The sequence below is a fragment of the Dreissena polymorpha genome, chromosome 5 (genome assembly GCF_020536995.1).
Source record: "Dreissena polymorpha isolate Duluth1 chromosome 5, UMN_Dpol_1.0, whole genome shotgun sequence".
Classification (NCBI taxonomy): Eukaryota; Metazoa; Mollusca; class Bivalvia; order Myida; family Dreissenidae; genus Dreissena; species Dreissena polymorpha.
In genome coordinates, this window is record NC_068359.1 from 59,629,959 (window position 1) to 59,657,077 (window position 27,119).

At 35.6% G+C, this 27,119-nt stretch overlaps 1 protein-coding gene across 1 annotated transcript in view; it reads left to right on the plus strand.

The window, feature by feature from the left end:
- The first annotated feature begins 1,026 nt into the window (after positions 1 to 1,026).
- The window catches only part of LOC127831264 (putative uncharacterized protein DDB_G0271982), a 28,595-nt gene continuing 2,502 nt past the window's right edge, over positions 1,027 to 27,119 (plus strand). Inside the window, exons 1-3 of the mRNA XM_052356245.1 lie at positions 1,027 to 1,155; positions 1,421 to 1,672; positions 3,547 to 3,643. Coding sequence (XP_052212205.1) covers positions 1,027 to 1,155; positions 1,421 to 1,672; positions 3,547 to 3,643 — 478 coding nt within the window. The remainder of the gene's footprint in view (positions 1,156 to 1,420; positions 1,673 to 3,546; positions 3,644 to 27,119) is intronic.

Below are 27,119 nucleotides of genomic sequence, written 5' to 3' on the forward strand. Positions count from 1 at the left end.
TGTCAAAGTCCATTCCGTACACTGGTCATTGTTGGGAACAATGCCAGATTTCAATGTAAGTAATCCGTTATTCCTAGATTATATTAGTGAATAAATCACACGTGTTAAATTTCTTTCCATATGGTCATGTCGTTCTCAGTATACTGAGTTTCTCATTCACAGAAAATCTGTGCTCGCCAAAGGCAATAAAAACGACTGACCTAACCAACAATGGCGTCGCCATTATTTATTGTTCGTGATAACGCAAAATGCAAATCACAACATTGTTCAATTTCAACGTCTTAACTGAATATGCAATATACGTGCCAACAGTAATTTCTTTACATTCAGTTTCATATCGTACATTTGCCAAAATCGGCAGTATTAACGGACAATTTCATCAACAAAATGTTGTGTCCGCCATTCATGCAATCACATCGTGACCCGCTTTTAAAGAGTAGTAAGTGTTTTACTTACGCTCAACGCGACACAGGAAAATTATCGAGTTACTTCCCGTTCGATCAATACGTATTTTACATATGCTCGATAATTCTAAATTTAGAACAGGCACTTGCGTCATCCAAATGCGCAGTCGGGAACATATAAGCTATTTATAGTTTCGGCTACATATTGATCTAAAATCAATTACAAGATTCTAAGACCTGGTCACGTTTATGGCACCTATAATACTGCATTTACGAAATACACTCACTTATTGTTGACAATCAACAATTGCAAAATGCAAGGCCATAAGAACCATTCTTATTATTTACTTTAGACTGATGCGATGGAGAACGGAAACCCTCCAGGTGCCCCAGAGCAAACGGGCGAGTCCACTTCAAAGTCGCGGGGTGATGCCATATTGGCCGAACTGGAAGCAAATATGGGCAAATTCGCGTCAATTGCTACCAGTGTCAAGGACATGTCGGCGAGCATTGCAAGTTTAAGAACGGATATCAATGAATTGAAGCGGAAAAGAACGCCAGAACAAGATTCTGATGACAAGGACCTTCTTAAAAAAAGGATCAATCCGACGAACCAGAAGAAATGGACTCATCCGATGACGATGACGAATTTGACGATGAATTGGAAGAATTCCTGTCAAATAAACAACCAGAAGCTGAAGAAGACGATTTCTGGCAAGACTTAAATGACTTCGTAGCTGAAAATGAAGACGTAGGCGAAGAAGTATCAGAAAAAATTGCGTCCATATCGCAGAAAGCGCTTCAATGTAATGCAGATGAAAAGAAAATCAAAGAAATCAAAGAACGAAATAAAAGACCGAAAAACATACCAAACCTCAAAATTCCCCAAGTTGATGAATTTCTATGGAGACAACTACGTGCATCAACTAGAAACAATGACTTCATTTTGCAAAAAAATGCACAACACTTTGGCTTCGACGGCTGTACCCATCATCAAGGCCCTGGATCATCTGCAGACATCAAACGACACTAAGCTGAAGGCATACCTTTCCGATGCATTCAAGTTGATACCGAATGGCATATTTAAGAACGTGGAGGTCAGACGAGAAAAGATAAAAAGAGAGATGGCCCCAAAATACAAACACTTGGCCAAATTGGAAAAATCAGCAGACACACTGTTTGGGGATAAACTGTCAGACAACATCAAGGCCGTTGACAACACGAAGATTGTCGTGGCACAGCCACAAACATCCAACATGCGGCCGACAGTAGGTCAAAACTAACGGCAAAAGGGAAAAAAGGGTTTTTTAGGCCAGAGGAACCGGTGGGAACACAACAATCTCACCGGCTACTACCCCCAGAGCCAGAAGAAGCCGATGAGGAAGTATTTTCCAGGCAAAAACAACAACAAAGCACAGATACGGAAGAACTAAAAACAGGAGAAAATGTAAGTGTTAAAAACATCATATTGCAAAACACAAAACAAAATTTCAAAGCTGGCAAAGTTAAAACAGAACTAAAACATTGGATGAACATAACTAAAGATGAATGGATTTTAAACACTATTCAAGGTTACAGGCTTGAAATGAACAGATCACTTTGTCAAATAACAACGCCAAGACCATACAAATTCAACCAATCTGAAATAACACAAATTCAAACAGAGCTCAACACTTTTTTACAAGTTAACATAATTGAAAAAGTTGACTCTGTACCTGAGGAGGGGGAATTTATGTCCAATATCTTCTACAGACCAAAACCAAATAATGCCATTCGCATAATACTGAATCTAAAAACCATTCAACCTGGAATACATTGACACCATTCATTTCAAAATGGAAACTTTGCACACTGCTATTGCAGCTATGCGCAAAAATTGTTGGTTTGCATCAATTGATTTGGCAGATGCATTTTATTCTATTCCTGTACATGAAAAAGATAGGAAATACTTAAGATTCTATTTCCAAAATTGCAAATATCAGTTTTGTGCCCTCCCAATGGGTCTGGGTTCGAGCCCACGTGTTTTCTCAAAGGTTCTCAAACCAGTATACGCCAATTTACGGACAAAAGGCCATATAAGCACAGCATACATTGATGACTCTTGCCTACAAGGGAATACAAAAGAACAGTGTTTGAAAAATGTGTTTGATACCATGGCAATATTTGATTTCTTAGGCCTAACAATAAACATTGAAAAATCTGTTCTGGAACCATGCCAAAAAATAATTTTCCTTGGATTCATCTTGTGCTTAGTCACCATGACAATCCGGTTAACAGAAACAAGAAGGGACGAAATTCGCGTACTTTGTCAACAATTACTGTCAAAAAGACCTACAAATATTCGACACTTTGCCAAATTGAAAGGAAAACTAGTAGCAGCTATACCGGGTGTGGAATATGCACCTTTATACATTAAACCTCTAGAAAGGATCAAAGAACAAGAGTTGAAAAACCACCGTGGAAACTACAATAGCTTTATGACTATACCAAATTCACAGATCCCGATACTAAAGTGGTGGGTGGACAATGTGTCACATGCATATAAAAAGATTTCACATGGGACACCAACTATCGTTTTATACAGCGATGCTTCAAAACACGGTTGGGGTGGTTTTAATAAGGCAACTGGAAATAAAACAGGTGGCTTGTGGTCCTCCGCAGAAACTGAATTACACATAAATGTGTTAGAGCTCAAAGCAGCGGAACTCACTGTGAAAGCATTCTGCAAAGAACATACCAATACTCATATCCACATTTTCATGGACAATACTAGCAGTGTTGCATATCTCAATAACTTTGGAGGCAGAATAAGTGAACTTCACGAGATAGCGAGAAACTTGTGGCTTTGGTGTATAGAGAGAAAACTGCATATTTCAGTAGCACATGTGCCTGGCATTGAAAATACAAATGCTGATGAACTATCACGTTGCAAAAATGATGACACGGAATGGTCACTGAGAAAATCTATTTTTAATAAAATATTCAAATTGCACCCTACAATGAATACTGATCTGTTCGCTTCAAGACTGAACAAGCAATTACCACTATATGTCTCAAGATTCCCTGATCATGGAGCTTACAAAATAGATGCATTTACTTTTCCTTGGGAAAACAAATTATAATACATGTATCCCCCTTTCAGCCTGTTGCCTCGGGTGCTGCAGAAAATAGCTCAAGACGCCGCCGAAGCGGTGCTCGTGTGTCCAATATGACCGACTCAACCATGGTGGCCAAGCCTGGTGCCAATGATATGTGCAGAGTGTTACCTACTTCCACAGTCACAGGAAATTCTAATTTTAACACACAAACCCGAGCAAGTACATCCACTTCAAAAAATGAGACTCGCAGTTTTCAGATTGTCAGGAAGGTCCTCAAAAGCCATGTAATTTCAAAGTCAACAAGAGACATTATTCTTCAGTCTTGGCGAAGCAGTACCAAAAAACAATATGACATTTATCTTAGAAAATGGTTTACTTACTGCAAACAATCAACTAATCCCATTAAACCCCATATAAATGAAGTTTTACAATTTCTTACCCAGCTGTACACGAACGGACTTAACTATAGTGCACTAAACACTGCACGTAGTGCTTTAAGTATTTTTCTCAACATGTGTAGTAATATAAATATTCATGATAATGAACTTATATCACGATTCATGAAGGGTTGTTTCAACAGTCGTCCGTCATTGCCACGTTATTGTCATATGTGGGATGTTAAAGTTGTTTTGGACTATCTTCATACATTAAAGATCTCCACATTGTTAGATCTATCTAGAAAACTGTGTATACTGCTTTTGTTGGTTACTGGCCAACGCTGCCAGACAATACATTCAATACAACTGAATGACATTTCATTTGACAAAAATACGACAATGGTTACTATACAACCAAATACATTGTTAAAACAATCTCGACCGGGAAAACATTTAAAGCCTATGTATTTAAAAGCTTATGAGGGTAAAATGAATGTTTGTGTTGTTAAAACGTAAGTTGAATATTTGGACCGTACTAAAGAAATTCGAGACAGTCAGTTTGTATTCATAACAACTACTAGTCCGTACAAGACCGCCTCAAAATCTACCATTAGTCGTTGGATTAAATACATTATGAGAGCGGCTGGTGTTGATGAAGTATTCAAACCACACAGTACTAGATCAGCCGCCACTTCTAAGGCGAGTCTGGTAGGGCTGTCCTTACAGCATATTTTAGACACTGCTGGGTGGTCAAATGCAAAAACGTTTGCAACATTCTATCAAAAAACTATTGTAGAACCATCTTCTATGCAATTTCAATCAGCCGTGTTGGATACATGAAATAAATGCTGTGTATTTTAAAAAATGTGTTGCTATATTTATTGAATAGACAAAATTTGTCGGTTCTCTAAAATCTCGTGAGGGGCTCTTTGGGGGATATGCAGGAGATAAAATTGAATAATTAATCGAGACTTACCTAGTGAGGTGAAGGTTGATTATAATTTTATCTCCTGCAATCCCCCCCAAAGAGCTCATCACGCCCACCCTATGGTACCCACCCTAATTTCCACTGACAAATTTATTAGTCCTCCGCGGACCTTTTGTATTAAACTCTAAAGCCTGCTATTCCTTGCTGCGGTGGCTGCGTCATCTCTCGTGATGAGCTCTTTGGGGGGATTGCAGGAGATAAAATTATAATCAACCTTCACCTTACTAGGTAAGTCTCGATTAATTATTCAAATTTCCCCTAGAACATCTCGGCTGAAGAATTAAGCTGCAGTTCTCGAACTTGATGTTGGTACTCGATTACTCGATTATCTTTAAAACTGGTCGTTCGCTCAACATTATTTGCGCACGATAGGATTCGTCTGACGACATTAAATGTTTCTGTTCAATTTTTTATGTCTTGAGTGTTGGTTATGTAATATAATTTATAGTATATACGTTTTGCATACCAAAACACTAACTCAAAGTATCATAAATGTTTTCTTACCGTATAATTCAATTGTTATTTACATTTTATCAATCATTACACTGCCACTGAGAGCGTGTTTGCGTTATAAGAGACACAATCTTAACATGAGAAAATTCATAAGTTTTGTGCTCCAAAGAAATAACCAATCTGATTGTTTTAAATGTACTAAATTTTCAACCTTATTATACTTTGTATGAAGGATATATTAAAAAGTATAGTTGTCGGTTAATAAAGCAATAGATCAACATGCAGCAGCATGAAAGTCGTTCAACTTTAAGTATATGTCAACATATTTAACACATGAATGTTTAATTATGCCGAGTATCGTTTATAAATACAGATCATGTTTACCATTACTTACGTGCGTTTCCTTTATGCCATGAAAACGCATTGTCTTTCCAATAAAACTTTAAAAAAAAACACGTTTATTTAATGCGTTTGCTAACTGCTTGGTAAATCGCACTATACAGCGAAATTACTCATGTTAAAGCCACACACCTTGCCTCTGACTTTGAAATGAAATACATGTTAATCAATACATATAGCTGTAATTTGACAGTGTGCAAAATTGTCATTAAATCTATAGCCTAGTTAGCAAGTAATTTATAATTTTTCAAACGGTATCGCTTTTAAAACCGAAAGTAGGATTTCTAGACGAATACGTCCATTCATTTCGACAAACGCGATTATTTTTAAGTTTTAAAGCACAAAACAGACGGGTTTCTACCTTGTAACCACCAGATATATTCTAACTGGCATAGATACAATAAAATCTATAGCCTAGGTAGCAAGTAATTTATTATTTTTCAAACGGTACCGGTTTTAAAACCGAAAGTAGGATTTCTAGACGTATACGTCCATTTCGACAAACGCGATTATTTTTAAGTTTTAAAGCGCAAAAAAGACGGATTTTATACCGTGTAACCACCACATATGTTCTAATTGGCATAGATAAAATATATTTCTTATTTTTACTTAAATTTACTATGCCAAAGAAGGTTTGTGGCTTTAATGTATGGCGTGTCAAACTTTGCAAAATTCAATGTTTTCCTATTTATGTGGTATATTTGTATATATATGTTCTATATTTCCATTTATGTTTGGTATATTGTATATATATGCTGTATAAAGTCATTAATGTCGTATATGCGTTATAGAACATATATATTCAAATATACCACATAAATATGGAAACATTGAACTTTGCATCGTTTGACACGCCATATTAATGCGCATTCTAGTTGATGCTTTGATGTCGAGCAATATTTCTTTGTCATGACCGAATATCGAATCGCTTGACCAGGCTGGGCGGAGAATCATATGATCGCGTATGAAATTAGGCACTTTTCTCAATACGCGCGTCGAATTCGGCATCTAGCGAGTTAGTACACATGTATTAAACAAAATGCCTCAGAGTCGCCATTACAAAAGGTCATTTGTTTAGGAGGAAATGGCTCGATCATATCACAAAATAACACTAAACGATTACTTAGTCTCTACATAATAGTGGTTAGGATTAAAGTGATATTATGGGCATTTTTCACTGTTGAATTGAGCTTAAAAGAATTAACAGGTCAAAAGAGTTAGTTAAAATGTGGTTACTGACTAATATCTGCAACTCATCTTGCTACCAGCTGTTTATAAAAATATATTTTATATTCGATATTTTACGTGACTCACCCAGTCCTTTAGCCCGAAATGATCCGTTAAACAAAATTGTGTCTTTGTGTCGTATGTACGAATCTGCACTAAAACTTTATTTAGGTTCACATCGTACATGCATGATTAGTTCTCAAACGAAAGTACGGTTGATATTCAAATGCATTATTTTTGCTCATTCCGGGATTTTTTTAGTATGTTGATGCTGCATTAACAAATATAAGTGTATATGAAGTGAAAACACCAAAAATAAACAACGGTTGCGATAGATACCTATATACTGTTAGATGCCCATAATATCACTTTAATCTGCATTACTAATCTTCAAAGACCACGTACAAGTCGTAAAAATCATTCGGATTGGTAAGCGCGATCGTGTTTAAAGAACGTAACATAGATCAACGGCTGCTACCAAAGTGAGCGAAAACAAACACCTTCTGTAGCCAGAAATGAACGTTATTCACCTTGATAGAATCTTTAAAGGGACCTTTTCACTTTTTGGTAAATTGACAAAATAAAAAAAAGGTCTCAGATTCGCAAATTTTCGTTGTAGTTATTATATTTCTGAAGAAACAGTTATACTGAACATTGACCATGCTCTAAAATATCCATTTTAGTAATCGTTTGACGATGTAATAACTTGAAATTATAAAGCGTTGCAACGTGAAACGATTGAATAAGCTGGACAGTTCTGTTGTTGTCGTTATAAATATGTTGTGACACTACTTATATAGAGTATGAAATACATTATAAATTGTATGAGCACTGATGGTCGAGTGGTCTAGGCGTTAGACTTTCACTCCAGGGGTCAGTGGTTTGAGCCCAGATGAGGGTTACAATTTTCCTTTCTTTAATTTTATTCCTTTTTTTACTTCAGCGTTTTAGATCCAATCTTTACATTTATCAAAAGCATTTAATGACACACTTCAATACATGCCAAAATCTGTGAAACGGTTCCTTTAATAATTTGTAATTGCTGTGTGTATTTTTGGTGACCGAAGGAAAGTTTTTCCTCATTTAAAAATATGTTCGTCGCCTCTTAAATACCTCAGCAATAATTCATTTTCTCAGCGCGTGAAATGCTGACGTTATGATAAACTTTACTTATATGCAAGTTACTCGACATAAATTAAATGTGTCGCTTGTCACGCACAGCTATCATGTAAACTACATACATATAACTTTGAACACCTTCACCAGATTGGTGAATATCTATGACACTTAGCACCTGATGTAACAGCACGTTGACCGAGCGTGAGTGCGGGAGAACTTATGTTTGTATTGAATAATCAAAGCGCTGAAGGCACTAAATATGTTCGCTATTGCATAATTTAATCAACTTTATAAAGTGTGTGTCATAGCGCACGGGTCGAGTTTTGTGTGCACTTTTTATCATCCTTATTATTTCATAGAAATAACTTAGACAAAATAAAAACAACATGCTTTTTGGACGTTCTGAAAGCATAGAAAGTATGATGAAAATGGTAATGAGAACTTAATATAAAGAAAAGAAAATTTGCAGTAACCATAATATAAAAGGAATATTTTTTCGAATATCAAATAACTCACCAAGAATATAACTTCATAATGAAAGTTCCGTGTACAAAACTTTAAATTTTTGACACCATATACAAATTCAAAATATACAATAATCTTCGTATCTTGTATTTGGAGGAATAAAAGTATATAAACATTGCTGTTTATTCTTTACTTGTTACCCGAGCAGTTCCCACGGTGTAAACAACGCTGACATAAACATAGGTATAGAGCACTAATGCGCTTTAAGGCATAGCTGTTTTTATCAGTTTTCATCTTAGTGACTTTTACATATCGCCAACAGACAAACATGAATATTTTCGAATATTTAATAAGCTGATTCGAGATACAACCTCTGAATTTTTGCTACATCACTTCGTATGTGCTCAATTCGAAGGATGAAGCACTGTTCAGTGTAAGGAATTCCAGACTTCTCTCTGTATGCTCAAACGACACAAATTGTGGCCCTGTTACAATTACGCGTTACAATCCATCTCGCAGAATTTCACTTTCGCCTCCAAGATGAGAAAACAATCATTAGCGAAATAGTATAGTGTCACTATAAGAGAAAATCGTTTAATTATCATACCACAATGTTTGCCGTACTTGGTCAGCACGTCTGAAAATCATTCCTTAATGTGTGGATAGGCTGCAATTATCAACAAGTTTGCTATTTTGAATTCAATTTTGTATCAAAACGCATTGTTCTTAAATGTGGCATTTTTAATTCGCAATGAGATTTGTAATGACCCTCGTCATGCGAAAATGGGTCTTATTCCATATGCGCCCATCATATAAAAAGCCCACTCAGCTATCTCTCCTTCTGGTAAGGAGAAACATAACATATTGAGTGATTTTATAGCGAACAGCATCGCCTATGGCCTGACTGCGCAAAAGCACATGTTGGGTTTAACAAACGCTTGCCGAAACGCATAAGACACATTTTCGCATGACGGCGCTTTTGACGTGTGATTTAAATGTGTCGAAAGAAAACTGCATTTAAATCAAATATCAACATACGATATATTTCGATAGTGAAGAAAGATACCCATAACAAGGCATATGAGGACACATATGAAGTGATCTCCAGTAGTATATTTTTTATCTACTCACACTAATGTGTGGTTTGAAAATGCTAACACACATTTTATGCGGTGAATATGCAACTGTGAAAAACACAACACAATAGTTTAACTTTTGTTTAATTGTATTTATTTATTTAGAAAAGTAAATTGCAAACTTTATTTCAAAGTCAGCGTATACGCCGACTACATTTTAAAAAGATATTTATTGTTATAAATATATTTAATATAATATATTTAGTTGTTTTCGGTTTTAGCGATTATAAAGCATTTTCGAGGTTGCCTTAATAGTATGCCTGTAGTAATTGATGAACTCATATCCAACTGCCTATGTATTGAGAACTGTGAATATAAACAAGCTAAACCTTCTACTTACCTTCTACTATTGCGTTGCTAGCACCCGTAAATACAAAAGATCGCCGCTATCTGTTGAGAACCAAAGAACGTTTTCCAGAAATATCCGTTGTAGTAGCATGAACGAGGTTACGAAACAGGTCATTCGTATTATTATTATAAATATTCGGGTGTAGCGATTATGAAACTTTTTTTGTTTTTGTCTATCGTATCGCTGAAGTTATTGTTGAACTTATGTTACACGTTTTATAAATTGAGAATATAATTAAGCGTTAACTTTTTCCCGAATCTATTAATAGCCTCAATTTACGACCTGTACTACGTCATTGAAGTGTATGTGAGAACGTAACCTATTGCGTTGTTATCGCCCGTGGACTTTCCTTTGTTTATCGACAGGTGCATCTATCAATAGCCTCATATTATGAATGGACTGAGCAAAAATACTGCGTCATGAAGACGCTGCAGAAAGTGGACTATTTTATTCATTCATAAACAATCTCCTCCGCGACACGTACAATACAATCATTGTTTATTGATTCTTTTCTATAAAAGCACCGTTCGAAACTATTGCATTTAACACGATATTAATATCATGCTACCATTTGTGAATGAATATAATTGGAGAACTCAAACCTTTTGCATAAAGTATACAACTCTTTCTCGCGCGGATACGCGTAGTAAGCGGGTATTGGGCTCCTAGTAGCTAAGCCGTATCGACCTGAATTTTAGACTAACCACCTTAGACGGTCGCTAAGCGACCGTCTAAAAATAGTGTACTTACTATCTCAATATTGGTGGAAACTACAGTCGTTGTCACTAGTTGCTAAACGCGCTTTATTACGATCATCTAAATTTATGTTATTTGTTTTAATTTATTTCTATACAAAGGAGGATCATATGTTTGTCTTTTGGATCAAATTCATTCAATACTTTCTTTATTATGTGCGATGAAGCAAATGATGAATAATGAGAAAGGCAACGTGTAAATTGGTCTTATATCTCTACCAATATTGTTTATACTGACTGACATGTTGTGAGCTAAACACTTGAATTATGAAGTGTTCACAAGATTTCATTATAGTCATAAATACGGAAAATTGCCTTTACCACTAGCGACATTGTTTTTCAACAAACCGGATACACTTTCAAGCCTAACTGAGAAATGATTTTAACAAATGTTGGAACCGAATGACATGACGAATATGTAAGCATGTGACTTCTTTCGCGTCCACAATGTCAAATCACTTGTCAAAGCAAAATAATCTTATAAGGAGACTTCTTTGCTTTTCAACACAACGCAATAATGTCATGAATTTTAAGTACACATATTCGGATCAAGTTTTATGAATAAAAGGGCTTATGGGCGTAACACGTCTGTTTAAGAGCGATTTCAAGCTTAAATTTGACATATGTACCAAGTTTTTATACACAGTTGACCATGTTTTAAATTTAAAAGAGATATACAAACTTAGTTTTTTAAAAAAGGATCGAAGTCCATTAAAAAAAAACTTACGTTGAGAAATACAAAAAAATAGATCTACTGTAAAAACAAAATTGCCATAATCGTAATATTTGGTACGTATTATCATATGGTGATTTAATAGTGATCCTATACGAAATAATTCTAAGTCATGGCAAAGGGGTCGAATGGGCTACAAACAAGTTACAATGTGGTTAATAAAGACGTTTAAAGCAAAACAATATTAAAAATAAAGTTATATCAAACAATATTACACAAGTGAGCGATATAAGACCATGTGAATTTATGTTGCCTATATCAACTTATGCATTATGTATTCGTTCAGGTCTTGTATCATATAAATTTGTGTCGTTATATAACATGGTAGATGCATACAAATATATTCATATAAACACAGCTTTAGTGTGACTGATCCAGTTTTCAGATGACAATACGCACGCAGTCTTTTCAGAACATGTTCTAAAAATGTATTTTTGTCATTTTTACTGGTCGTTGACCGATAATAAGTATCAAAAACCAAAGCCACATGCTCTTGGAAGTATATAATGAAACTAGATCGCGTAAATTATTGTTGTTGAATTAAAGTGATATTATGGGCATCTAACAGTCTATCGAAAAAGTTGTTTATTTTTGGTGTTTTCACTTCATAGTAGTAGTAGTAGTAGTAATAGTAATAGTAGTAGTAAAAGTAGTAGTAGCAGTATTAGCAGTAGTAGTAGAAGTAGTAGTAGTAGTAGTAGTAGGAGGAGGAGGAGGAGGAGGAGGAGGAGGAGTAGGAGAAGGAGGAGGAGGAGTAATAGAAGTAGTAGTAGTGATAGTAGTAGTACTAGTAGTAGTTTTAGTAGTAGTAGTAGTTGTAGTATTAGTTGTAGTAGTAGTAGTAGTAGTTGTAGTAGTAGGAGTAGTTGTAGTAGTAGGAGGAGGAGTAGAAGTGTAGTAGTAGTAGTGGTAGTTGTAGTAGTAGTAGTAGTAGTAGTAGAAGTAGTAGTAGTAGTAGTAGTAGTAGTAGTAGTAGTAGTAGTAGTAGTAGTAGTAGTAGTAGTAGTAGTAGTAGTAGTAGTAGACGTAGTAGTAGTAGTAGTAGTAGTAGTAGTAGTAGTAGTAGTAGTAGTAGTAGTAGTAGGAGGAGAAGGAGGAGGAGGAGGAGTAATAGAAGTAGTAGTAGTAGTGTTAGTAGTAGTAGTAGTACTAGTAGTAGTTTTAGTAGTAGTAGTAGTAGTAGTAGTAGTAGTAGTAGTAGTAGTAGTAGTAGTAGTAGCAGTAGTAGTAGTAGTGGTAGTAGTAGTAGTAGTAGTAGTAGTAGTAGTAGTAGTAGTAGTAGTAGTAGTAGTAGTAGTAGGAGTAGTAGTAGTAGTAGCAGTAGTAGAAGTGGTAATAGTGGTAGTAGTAGTAGTAGTAGTAGTAGTAGTAGTAGTAGTAGTAGTAGTAGTAGTAGAAGTAGTAGTAGTAGTAGAAGTAGTAGTAGTAGTAGTAGTAGTAGTAGTAGTAGTAGTAGTAGTAGTAGTAGTAGTAGTAGTAGTAGTAGAAGTAGTAGTAGTAGAAGTTAGTAGTAGTAGTAGTTAGTAGGAGTAGTAGTAGTAGGAGTAATATAAGTAGTAGTAAAAGAAGTAAATAGATCGTTTTACTGAAAAAAGACCTCTCAAAGTCTCCCTGCGACGTGAAGCTTAATTACCAAACCCGACACTTAATGCGAGATAAACACAAAGATTAACTCACAGCAACGCAAACCAACAGAAACAAAGATAGTGATCAAGCACACACGCAAGTCAACTAGAACATTCACATACCGACTTCTCGAGACCCGCGTATGGTTTCGCAATTGACCAGTCGCCAAAGTATCAATCGCTCCGCCCACATTTTTCGATCAGCCAATCAGATATCGATTTTTCACACACCCCTCAGCAACGCTTATCTGGCCGCCATTTTGTCCGACAAACAAAGCGTGTTGTACATATGGAATGGACGTAATTTTTAAGAGTTTACACAGATTTTATATTAAATGCATGATCATTACTGTTTGATCATTATTCAAAATTGTAGGTGCTATACATACTTTATAAAAGGTTATTATTTTATCTTTATTTCTTGAACATATGAACGAGTAATGAGAAAACAAACACAATAAATAGTTTAATCACACCAGGTGTGTGTTCTATAAAACGTGTTATACCGTTTGATGCACAATATTATTAAGCAGTTTGGGCAACATTATAATTGCCACACGTGCTTATTAATCTCAGCGTAAATGTCGATGATTAATAAATAACAGTATGTTGCGTGGATCTCAGAATGAAGGAACATTAAGGCATTGTTAGGTACTGTACACAAAAAAGAAAACTATTTAATTACTTAAATGATTTCCAATTATAAATTTATTTTCTGTGGATCATAAACAAGGGAAATCATTATAAATTGTTAACTTAAACACTGTTTTAACTAACGTTAAAACAACAAAAAGGTGATTTCAACGCGGCTTAGCCAGCTTAAAGCGACTTCAAGTGTAAAATGTACGGCTTACACCAACAACATTTCTAATACAACATATATTGATACGGGGAGAAATGTGAAAATTGCAATTAACATATAAGGGCCATCTTGTTATAAATAAGCAAATGCATAATATGCTAAATGTATTCAATTCGAATGTTCGTGAACAGCACCGTAATACCAACATTTCATTTTTTGATAGTGAAATGTTACAGGTTCGCATTACATATAAATGAAATAAAATGCATATTAGACTATCTGTTAATGAAACCACGAAATTAGGCCTGTATCAAATTATGGTTACAATCAAAATTTAATTTATATCTAAATAAAAAAAATCGGTGTCTTTTTAAAAATAACACAATGAAACAAAATCTAAACATTTTTAATTAACAAAAAACCCATGATGATATGGATATGTCATTTGATTTTCATAAAAATATTTTCAAAATTATATATGAATAGCCACCGGGATCACTGTCAGACGGTTGAATACAAGTTCAAAATCAATATGAAATAAATGCTCGTTTTTACAACGGATTTTTCATCAACTCCCTATATAATATGTATAAGAAACGTTTCTGATAGTCAGTCTGCCGTTAACTCATTTATTTTTATTACGCCATTTCTCTCTAAAGTATTTATGATTGTATTAACGTTTTACAAAGCAGTTTAGTTTAGTGTGCGGCTTTAATAATTTATATTATAGAAAAGAGCATAATACATCATTACAAATATAGAATTTCCCTCACGTAATCCGCTATAATTGCGATCTGCTTGTCGGAGTTTTCTAATCACTAGACCACGTGACTATGTGGGCGGAGCGATCGATAATTTGGCGACTGGTCAATTCTTGATATGATGAATGTTATGTCATTGACAAATTGGCCGATATTAATCACCCACCGATAAGATTCCGGAACTCATGCTAGTGTTGGTTGCTTGTTTGTTTCCACAGAAATGTATCACTCGTATACGAATCTTCATCCTGACAGGTGCTTTTCCAAAATTGACAAATACGGAATGTCGAGCAATATTACTTTTGTCTAAAACGATGGGTCTCTTTTGGAATGATTAAATCGTTTTCAGAGCATAACTTGCACACAAAAAAGAAAACGAAATGCTTCAATTTCATTGAAAACTGCTGATTTGCTAAACAAAGTACAAACACGTCGCTCAAATGGACAATTGGTAACATAGACATTGTATAAGGTTGTTGGTGTTTCAATGACAAATTTACTGAATGTTTAAGCCCTGATATTCGAGACTGCTTGATATTACATTATTCGAATAAATATTCCTCAAAGGGTTTTAGTTATTGCATTTAAAACTGAAATTTAATTTCCAATTGGTACCTAAAACCTGTGTATATGCCACCTTGACAGAATGCACATCATGAATGAACATGTAGCTGTATGAAACGTCTGACAGCGCCGATGTAAACGTAAGTCAACGCACTTGCTATCTAGTTGCTGTTCCTATCTTCTATTGTTAACGGAAGTGAGTTCATGGTGTAAAATGCGTACAGTGATAATGTTTTCGATACATGGACAACAACATGATACCATTCCCTAAAATTGAAATGGACGCCAGCTTGTTTCTACCGACCCTTATGTAGGATCGATTTAGAAATATCTGGCACTCGTCAATCATCGGCAACACAAGGTCGTGTAAACCACAAAATGTCTTTATCTTCAAAGATAATAAACAGCAAGGTCACACACTTTAGTTATTGTTTTGTAAATATCATATTGTTTGTTTTCGAGTTTCGTTACAAAGTGCGAAGAGAAGTACAAAGAAGAGCAAGAGTAAGACTAAGATGTAAAACAATACAACTGTGTATTATCACATATTCTTCAAAATACATACTATCAACTGAACAGAACATATTTTATTACACATAAACTTTAAAGTTTTTAGTGTTAAACAAAATAATAATACACACTGCATGAATCAACGAGGTTATTTTTCGACGTCATGGTTAAAGTTCTTTATTTTAAAAACAAAATATAACGATTATAATTATGCAGTCAAGAAGGAGTAGGAAAAAGAGAGTCCGAGACTATGTAATGAGCATAGTGACTATGTAGTGTTTCAAATAACTGTGAATCATGATATGACAGACGACATGTTGCTCTAAAATCGGTATTATGTAACATTGCACGGTGAAGCACGTTCAGCAACTCAAGGCGATATCGTTACATGACTTGCATGGCGTGATCGACAGACGTCGAGCGGGAATAGAAAACCTTGACCTATACTTAACTACAATCTGGCTCCGCCTCATTGCACCGAGGTTGTTGAACTGTCCTCGGTAAAATATAAAATAACGTAAGTACACCAGTACGAGAAATTTTTGAATCGGTTCGATAAGCGCAGAATTTGTCCTCATCAAGTCATTTGACTGAATCGAGTGTAGGACATTAGCCCTCTGGGACATTAGCCCCTAGGACAAAAGCTCCTAGGACATTAGCCCATTTGGACATTAGCCCCCTAGGACATTTGCCCCTTAGGACATTAGCCCCTACCTTTTTTTACATTCATTTTTAGGTAGTTAATTTCATCTTTCAGTCCAAAGAAAGAAATAGTAAAGAAAATGTAAAAAAAAAATTCTAAAATGTATGTTGTGGTACAAGCTATATATTGTTTGTATTTACATATGAAATTAAAAAAATAGAATAAAAATGCTTACTTAAAAAAAATTTTGAACGTTTTAAAACACCTGGGGGCTAATGTCCAAGCGTGCACTTTTTCGAAGGGGCTTTTGTTCTAGGGGCTTATGTGCTAGGGGCTTATGTCCTAGAGGGCTAATGTCCGTACACCGACTGAATCTGGTCATTGGCGTCTGTAATGAGGCAGCTTTCTCTGTCGCTGTGTTTCAATTTTTGTTACGAAATCACTCACCTTATATTTTAGCAAAAACAAGTTATGTTGTGTTGCTTATTGGGTATAACATCATATCATTATTATTTAATTAGGTATGGTAATAATTACCTGATCTCCGTAAAGTACAAAAAGGATACGAATACTTGATTAAACGATTTACCATTATTTATATTCACTTTATCTTCCTTATCGTGTGTTTGCGTGTTTCGAATTAAACCTTTTTTCTACATATCTTTGGCTGACTAACATTAATTAGTTGTTTGCTCAGCGGGTACCCGTGACAGTACCACATATCCTTGGTGATAATGGCCTTCTTGCCAATTTGCCCACCGTCGCCTTCGTGTTTTATTGTATGGCCCTTTCCTCTCGATTATTGAGAACACTTGGCTTCTTGGCTTCAATAAACGGATGCAATCAAAAGTGACACACACGGTTCTCGAGGGTACAAGGACGACGTCCCTCTGTATGCGACAACTAGCGATGAACCAGCAAAGGAGAAGCTTTCAAAGCGCTCATGATTGGACTTTTTAATATTTCACCGTCTGTCACTGAAGATGAGATTCTGCTACATTTAGCACACATAAAAAAGATTATACCACTCCTGCTTTTGAAAGGTGGCTTCGAAACGAATAACACATTCAAAACTCGCATTTTATCGCCCAAAGTATAATGGAAGTTCCGGAAGTTCAGGGCAGTTTCCGCTTGTATGATGTTTGTTTCCGCTTGTATGATGTTTGTTTCCGCTTGTATGATGTTTTCTGTTTAAAGTTAGTATCTTCTAAGCAAAACTCCAGTTAAGGCGGAAATGTCGTCCCTGATTGGCCTGTGCAGACTGCAAGGCTTATCTGGGACGACACTTAGCGCATTTTCATTAAACCCCCTTTTCACAGAGCGACTCATATCTTTATGAAATAGTGTCCTTTTTTAACTCAGATAAGTTTTTCTTTATAATTGAACTGGTTATATCACCTTCAGGTCAAAACATGCAGCGTTTGCTGCATTTTTACTACGGTAACTGAGTTTAACCCATTTCAACTTAGTGGACTCTCCCATCCTTCTAAATTGGATCGATTTATTTCCAAAATTAGGGATGTCTAGTATAGTTATTTCTATATTTAGAATAATTCTTACGGAAATTCATTTAAGCAAACAGCAACAGCGCAGACCATGATAAGACGCCGCATCATGCGGCGTCTCATCAGGGTCTACGCTGTTTGCCAAGGCCTTTTTTCTAGACGCTAGGCATAAATGGGTTAATAAAATAGCCTTACAGGACAGTGTTTTAATCAGATACCATCAACCAATTACAAAGTATTTCCACCACCAGTTCTGTATGCGTCTCTCGCAAATCGCACAACTGTGCTGTTGTTTATCTTTGTTTGAAACATAGTAAGGACAAGGTATTTCCACAACCATGCTGTATTATCACAAAGCTTTGTTTAGTATATAAATAACATATATGGACATAATGAAACATATGATTTCCTTTACATTAATAATACCTTTTTACTGGGCTGCACAGTTGTTAAATATATAAATAAGATATATGAACATATGATTTCTTTTTACATTAATAACACTTTTTTCTGGGCTGCAAACAAAAGGTCAACGCATACAAGAACTGTCGTCCAGAACATGTATTTTACATTCAAAAAGTTGTCACAGATGCGCAATAATATGCATCCAACACATGCCGTGTTCCTTCGCGAAAGGCAAAACGAGAAATTCTTTATTTAGTAAACCGTATTTTCCCTTGACATTCATGCAACTCATCGACTTAAAGCGCAAGGCTAATACCTATTCTCCGATCGAGGTTAATGATATCGCTTCTCAGTGCAATTATGTCTTTGACTGTTACGTAGTCTGTTTGGGGATTATCGAGCACGAAGGGACAGAAATATTCTCTGAATTAATTCTACGCATTCCAGTGAATCGGTTACTGTATTTAAGAATTATCAGTGTTTTTTAAACGCACATTTTATATTATCAACACTTAATGGATGCATGCATTACTATTTTATGAACAATCAATAATAACATTTATACGTTTTGAAAAACTGAAACAAAGTTATTAAGAGTCGGTTACGTTCAAAGATATGCCCTTGGTCAATTAATGTTGTTAATTTTATGGCCGATTGCAAATCGGTGACCGTGTTCGCCGTGTGCTTTTATGCTATGACAAATTGTTAGTTAGTAGGTAAACGGTGTTAACTAAATAAGGTTTCTCGATTTTAAAATTGAATAATACAAGCATAATTTTAACTTACACCTCGTGAATTTTGAGTAATATACAGAGGTAAGATTTACTCAGTCAGTGTGGAGGTTGTTTCTGTTATCATCTGTGGATTTGTGTTGCTTTATTTATTGCTCCATTTTTTCCAATTATTAGGTATATTTTTTGAACCAATTATGACTCGATGCTAGATAAACATTATACAGTTTCATGATACGTTTTTCATACTGAGTCGCTAGTAAATTAGTGCACAAATAATAATTGCAAAAACAAATATCAAAAACCGTTCCAGATTTATTGAAATATGCAACTTTAAAAGAGTATTGATATTAAGTAAAAGTTGTTTTAAATGTCATTAGAAAATAATTATTATTACAAAAGTGGTTAACGTATATTAAAATCTATGACACAATGATAGACGAGTTAGTTGAAATCTTAAATAACCCGGACGAAAAACGTGAGATTGATCGTTAAAAAAATGCTTCACTTGGCGCCGTCGATACAAGGTAACTGAGGTTTGTATAAGTGCATAAAGGTCTTTTCGTGTTATGGAACTAATTCTTTTATTATCAGCCAATGAAGACTTATTTGAGATTGATCGTTTAAAAACGCTCCACTTGGCTCATTTAAGGACAAGGTAACTGAAGTCAGTGTTAGTGCACAAAGGTATTTTCCTATGTTGAAAATATTTATTTTATACAGAAAAAGAAGAAAAACAAACACATGTTTGATCTGCTTTTGAATTTGTTTGTTTGTTTTTAGTTTTGTTTTTCAAAAATCAAATTGATAAAAATATAGATAGTTCATATGTGTGTAGTTTTATAGTTAATTTAATGCGGTCTGATTTAATCGGGATAAGTGAATAAACATTTTTTATTCACTAATGTTTATCAATTAATACACAAGAAATGGCAATTCTGTTTCGTAATTTTTCGAAAATAAAAAATATTATATACTATTTTCTCTAATAGGTTATAATCGAACAGAAAGAGTTTTTATGGTTGGCGCATCAAATAAACGGAATTATGTGCGTTCACAGCAAACTGAACCATCCAAAATGCTAGATATTGCTTACATTTTTGGTATGCGTGTGTATCTAGACACCATCTTTCCATGCGCATACAATTGTTTACCCCCATGACTTTGTCCTTGAATTTGAGGTCAGCGTTCAGGTTTCGAAATCTGCGACCGGGATTCGAAAAAGGCTCATGCCTACTGTGTCCCTTAAGATATTGCTTTCATATTTGCATCTGGACCAAACCTTTCAATGCGCATTAATTTTTTGAACTTGGGGTCTGCGTTCAGGTTTCGAAATCTGCGATCACGATTCAAAAAAACTCATAACGTCTAAGTCCCTTCAGATATTGCCTTCATATTTAGTACGCATGTGTATCTGCACAAGACGTTTCTATGCGCATACAATTTTTCACCCCTGTGACCTGACCTTGAACTTAGGGTCTGCATTTAGACTTTTAAATCTTTTATGTGGTAATCTCCGCCGTCTGTCCGTTCGTCCGTCCTGGCCGTAATCTCCTCCTACACTATTAGAACTAGAACCTTGAAACTTACAAACATGATAACTATGAGCATATTTGCGACACTGCACTATTTGGAATTTTGATCTGACCCCTGGGTCAAAAGTGATGGGGGTGGGGCCGTGTCAGAGATTTTCACTCATTTTTTAGTTTATTTTACATTAACTTGTTTATTTATCATCGATTTACTTCAAATTGATACTGAACAACCTTTAAAACAATACGGTCAATCTCAACTATGAATGGCCCCATTACCAACCCCGGGGTGCCCCTGGGTCAAACATGCGGCGTGGGGAAACGCGTCGGCCTCTGCCGCGCCATTTCTAGTATTTCGAATTGCCTTTTAAATACCTTGATACGGCGTTGCCTTATGGTAGAGAGGTAACGGTTGCTTCTAAAAGTATCAGATTCGAACCCAATAACCGGTACTTTGTTAATAAATCGATTGAAAAAAAAAGCCGAAATATTTTAACAAGGCCTTTAAAAACATGTTCTTAAAAAAGTACAGTTAGATAACAAGCATATCCCTAATTTGTACCCAACCATATAGCAAAATAACCACACCGCATGCCTACACATCGAAACATGTTGTTGACTTAAACATTTTAATGCCCGAATCGATAGCTTGAGTTCATGGTGTATTCACGGTGGGTGAAATCAATTAAGGGTTTGTAGTTTGTTGGAGGGGCGACGTCTAGTAAGAATGAGGTCTGGGTAATTTACGGAATACCGTTCAAGCCATCGTGATTAAACATTAAAATCCAGAGGGCGAGAATGCGATAGTACGATGACGAGAATGCAACAATACAATGACGAGAATGCGATGATACGATGGCGACAGTACGATATGACTATCGCATTGCCGCCATCGTACTATCGCACTGTCGTCATCGTTTTGTCGCACTGGCGCATTGTCGTCATAGTACTGTCGCGTTCTCGCCATCGCGTTCTCGCCATCGTATTGTCACATTCTCGTCATCATACGCTTGCGTTCTCGCATTCTCGCCCTCTGGATTTTATTGTGTAACCACGATGGTCCTAGCGGTATTCCGTAGTAATTTGTGCGGGTATGATGTAATTTGTGTGGAATGATAAAAGTGATATTATGGGCATCTAACAGTTTATAGGTGTCTATCACAACCGTTGTTTATTGTCGGTGTTTTCACTTCATATACACTTATATTTGTTAATGCAGCATCAACATACTAAAACAATATCCCGGAAAATGAAAAAAAATGCATTTGAATATCAACCGTTGACAACTGATCATGCATGTACGATGTGAACCTAAATTTAGTTTTAGTGCAGATTCGTTCATACGACACAAAGGTACAATTTTGTTTTACGCATCATTTCAGCTTACAGGACTGGGTGAGTCACGTAAGAATATCGAATATAAAATAATTTTTTTATAAACAACTGGGAGCAAGACGAGTTGCAGATAATTGGTCAGTAACCACATTTTTACTAATTCTTTTGAACTGTTTATTCTTTTCAGCTCCTTTCAACAGTGCAAAATGTCCATAATATCACTTTGATTAAAGTATCTATAACGCTCAAAATCAACGAAAATTTCGTAAAGTATTTCGTAAAATAAAAGTAAAATCTAAACAATCAGTGTTCCTTATAGCAATAGCCACAATTTCAGCGCAAGATGTGGTATGATTACATGGATTTTTGTAGAAACAAAATGCTCGTTTTTATTTATTTGTGGACACAATAAATGCCATGCTAATTTCCATCGAATATATGTATTCATACGACATACGAACACTAAAATGGTACCATGTTAAAACCATAATAAAAACGAGCATTTTGTATCCACAAAAACATCTATTTTTCCAGACCACATCTGGCGTTGAAATTTCGGCAATGGCCATAAAAAACAATGATTTTTTATTATTTAGATATATTGTACGAAAGTTTCGTTGATTTTGAGTAGTAATGCTACTTCAATTTAGCGACGTTAGTGTTAGTTTTCTGAAGTTGTGGGCTTATTGTTATTATTGCGGGCCTGTGTTGTTAGTCAGGGCTTTGTGCAGACATGTGGGTTGTGAGGTGTAAGGTCCAGTGTTTTTAAGTCATGGGAGTTTTTGTGTAGATAGGGTGAGTTGGGTGTAGTTGTATCGGGTTTTATGATGTCAGCACGGAAGGCGTATTGTTAGGGTTTGTTTCTTCTAATTATACATAATACACGTCGACGACGTGTAGCATCTCATATATCTGATATGATATAAGAACAGTGATAAAGAGCGTCAAGAGTAACATTAATATTGCATGCGAATGATTTACTCTGGATGGCTAAGTATCAACACCGTTAGCAAAATTCGTTTTATTACGTTTCTTTTATTATTATCGGCAACTGACAAAAATGTATTCGATAATTCGGTTATTTAAACCGAGATTATACAATTTGTATGTGTTGAATTGTAATATATTGATACAAATATGTTATAATAACACACAATATGCAAGAAAAATGATACATTTAAGACGAATTTCATAAAATGCAGCAAATACAAATTAGCGCCCCGAGCCGATTGTGACGAAGATAATTCGTACATATTTTCCTACAATTACCGAAGCATTCGTCTTTTAAGTAAGTGTTCGTGTGTCGTATGAATCGATATCGCTGCAGGAATTTCAAATGAACCGTTAAACTAAATTTAGATTCACATCGTACATGTATGATATACATGCTGGCGAATTCGGCTGTACAGCCTTTTTCGATTTCAGAATTAATTATCTGGCTTATTTAGCATTTTTCGACACATGTTCTTCTTAACTTTTATTTTAGTTTATATTTAAATATATGTATAATAAGTTTTTTTTACACATTTTATATAAATTAATAAATATTTGACAAGATCGTATATACCCGCTTTAAGTACTCGAATATCAGACGTTCCGATAATTTATATATCTGAACATGTGCAACATTATACATTTATTAACTCCGTGAGTTTGTTTACTTCTAATATGCTTAATACGAATTATCTATTTGCTCTGTTACCATAGGGACCACAAGGAAACAGGGAAGGCAATACAACTCCTTTTAATGCCATCGTGTGCGGTCTATTCAATTGAAAAGGAGGTATGTGAAGTTGGCTGTTAGATGTTAGCTGTTCATCAGATGTTTAAAACAGAAATGCACAGCTGTGCATTGGGTGTTAATCAGATGTTTAAACAGAAATGCACAGCTGTGCATTGGGTGTTAATCAGATGTTTAAAACAGAAATGCACAGCTGTGCATTGGGTGTTAATCAGATGTTTAAAACAGAAATGCACAGCTGTGCATTGGGTGTTAGTCAGATGTTTAAAACAGAAATGCACAGCTATGCATTGGGTGTTAATCAGATGTTTAAAACAGAAATGCACAGCTGTACATTGGGTGTTAATCAGATGTTTAAAGTAGAAATGTACAGCTGTGCATAGGATGTTCGTCGGATGTTTAAAATACAAATGCACAGCTGTGCATTGGGTGTTCATCAGATATTTAAAAAAGAAATTCACAGCTGTGCATTGGGTGTTCGTCAGATGTTTAAATAAATTAGAAATGCATAGCTGTGCATTAGGTGTTCGTCAGATGTTTACAATTTAAATACACAGCTGTGCATTGGGTGTTCATCAGATGTTTAATATATAAATGAATAGCTGTGCATTGGGTGTTCGCCAGATGTTACAATAGAAACGCAAAGCTGTGCATTGGATATTCGTCATATGTTTAAAATACAAATGCACAGCTGTGCATTGGGTGTTCATCAGATGTTTAAAACAGAAATGCACAGCGGTGCATAGGGTGTTAATCAGATGTTAAAATAGAAATGCACAGCTGTGTATTGGGTGTTCGTCAGATGTTTAAACTACAAATGCACAGCTGTGCATTGAATGTTCGTCAGATGTTCAAAATACAATTACACAGCTATGCATTGGGTGTTCATCAGATGTTTAATATATAAATGAATAGCTGTGCATTGGATGTTCGTCAGATGTTTAAAAAAGAAATGCATAGCTGTGTATTGGGTGTCCGTCAGATGTTTAATATATAAATGCATAGCGGTGCATTGGGTGTTTATCAGATGTTTAAAATAGAAATACATAGCTGTGCATTGGGTGTCCGTCAGATGTTAAAATAGAAACGCAAAGTTGTGCATTGGGTATTCGTCAGATGTTTAAAATTTAAATGCACAGCTGTGCATTGGGTGTTCGTCAGATGTTTAAAACAGATATGCACAGCTGTGCATGGGGTGTCCTTTAGATGTTTAAAATAGAAATGCATAGCTGCGCATCGGGTGTTCATCAGATGTTTAAAAAAGAAATGCACAGCTGTGCATAAGGTGTTCGTCAGATGTTTAAATTAGAAATGCATAGCTGTGCATTGTGTGTTCTTCAGATGTTTACAATTTAAATGCACAGCTATGCATTGGGTGTTCATCAGATGTTTAATATATAAATGCATAGCTGCACATCGGGTGTACGGCAGAAGTTTAAAGTAGAAATGCACAGCTGTGCATTGGGTGTTAATCAGCTGTTTAAAATAGAAATGTACAGCTGTGCATTGGATGTTCGTCGGATGTTTAAAATACAAATGCACAGCTGTGCATTGGGTGTTCATCAGATATTTAAAAAAGAAATGCACAGCTGTGCATTGGGTGTTCGTCATATGTTTAAATTAGAATTGCATACCTGTGAATTGGGTGTTCGTCAGATGTTTACAATTTAAATGCACAGCTGTGCATTGGGTGTTCATCAGATGTTTAATATATTAATGCATAGCTGTGCATTGTGTGTTCGTCATATGTTTAATATATAAATGCATAGCTGTGCATTAGGTGTTTGTCAGATGTTTAAAATAGAAATGCACAGCTATGCATAGGGTGTTAATCAGATGTTTAAAACAGAAATGCACAGCTGTGTATTGGGTGTTAATCAGATGTTTAAATTAGAAATGCATAGCTGTGCATCGGGTGTTCGGCAGATTAAAATAGAGATGCACAGCTGTGCATTGGGTGTTAATCAGATGTTAAAAATAGAAATTCACTTCTGTGCATTAGATGTTCGTCAGATGTTAAAATACAGATGCACAGCTGTGCATTGGATGTTCGTCAGATGTTAAAATACAAATGCACAGCTGTGCATTGGGTGTTCATCAGATGTTTAAAATACAAATGCACAGCTGTGTATTGGATGTTCGTCAGATGTTAAAATTCAAAAGCACAGCTGTGCATTGGGTGTTCAGATGTTTAAAATAGAAATGTATAGCTGCGCATCGGGTATTCGGCAGATGTTAAAAATAGAAATGCACAGCTGTGCTTTAGATGTTCGTCAGATGTTTAAAATAGAAATTCATAGTTGCGCATCGGGTGATCGGCAGAAGTTTAAAATAAATGATAGCTGTGCATTGGGTGTTCATCATATGTTTAAAATAGAAATACATAGCTTTGAATTGGGTGTCCGTCAGATGTTAATATAGAAACGCAAAGTTGTGTATTGGGTGTTCGTCAGATGTTTAAAATACAAATGCACAGCTGTGCATTGGGTTTTCATCAGATGTTTAAAATAGAAATACACAGCTGCGCATTGGATGTTCGGCAGATGTTTAAAACAGATATGCACAGCTGTGCATTGGGTGTCCTTTAGATGTTTAAAATAGAAATGAATAGCTGTGCATCGGGTGTTCGGCAGATTAAAATAGAGATGCACAGCTGTGCATTAGGTGTTAATCAGATGTTAAAAATAGAAATGCACTTCTGTGCATTAGATGTTCGTCAGATGTTAAAATACAGATGCACAGCTGTGCATTGGATGTTCGTCAGATGTTAAAATACAGATGCACAGCTGTGCATTGGGTGTTCATCAGATTGTTAAAATACAAATGCACAGCTGTGCATTGGATGTTCGTCAGATGTTAAAATACAAATGCACAGCTGTGCATTGGGTGTTCATCAGATGTTTAAAATAGAAATGTATAGCTGCGCATCGGGTATTCGGCAGATGTTAAAAATAAAAATGCACAGCTGTGCTTTAGATGTTCGTCAGATGTTTAAAATAGAAATTCATAGTTGCGCATCGGGTGATCGGCAGAAGTTTAAAATAAATGCACAGCTGTGCATTGGGTGTTCATCATATGTTTAAAATAAAAATACATAGCTGTGAATTGGGTGTCCGTCAGATGTTAATATAGAAACGCAAAGTTGTGCATTGGGTGTTCGTCAGATGTTTAAAATACAAATGCACAGCTGTGCATTGGGTGTTCATCAGATGTTTAAAATTGAAATGCACAGCTGCTTATTGGAAGTTCGGCAGATGTTTAAAACAGATATGCACAGCTGTGCATTGGGTGTCCTTTAGATGTTTAAAATAGAAATGCATAGCTGCGCATCGGGTGTTCGGCAGATTAAAATAGAAATGCACAGCTGTGCATTGGGTGTTAATCCGATGTTTAAAATAGAAATGCACAACTGTGCATTGGATGTTCGTCAGATGTTAAAATTCAAATGCACAGCTGTGCATT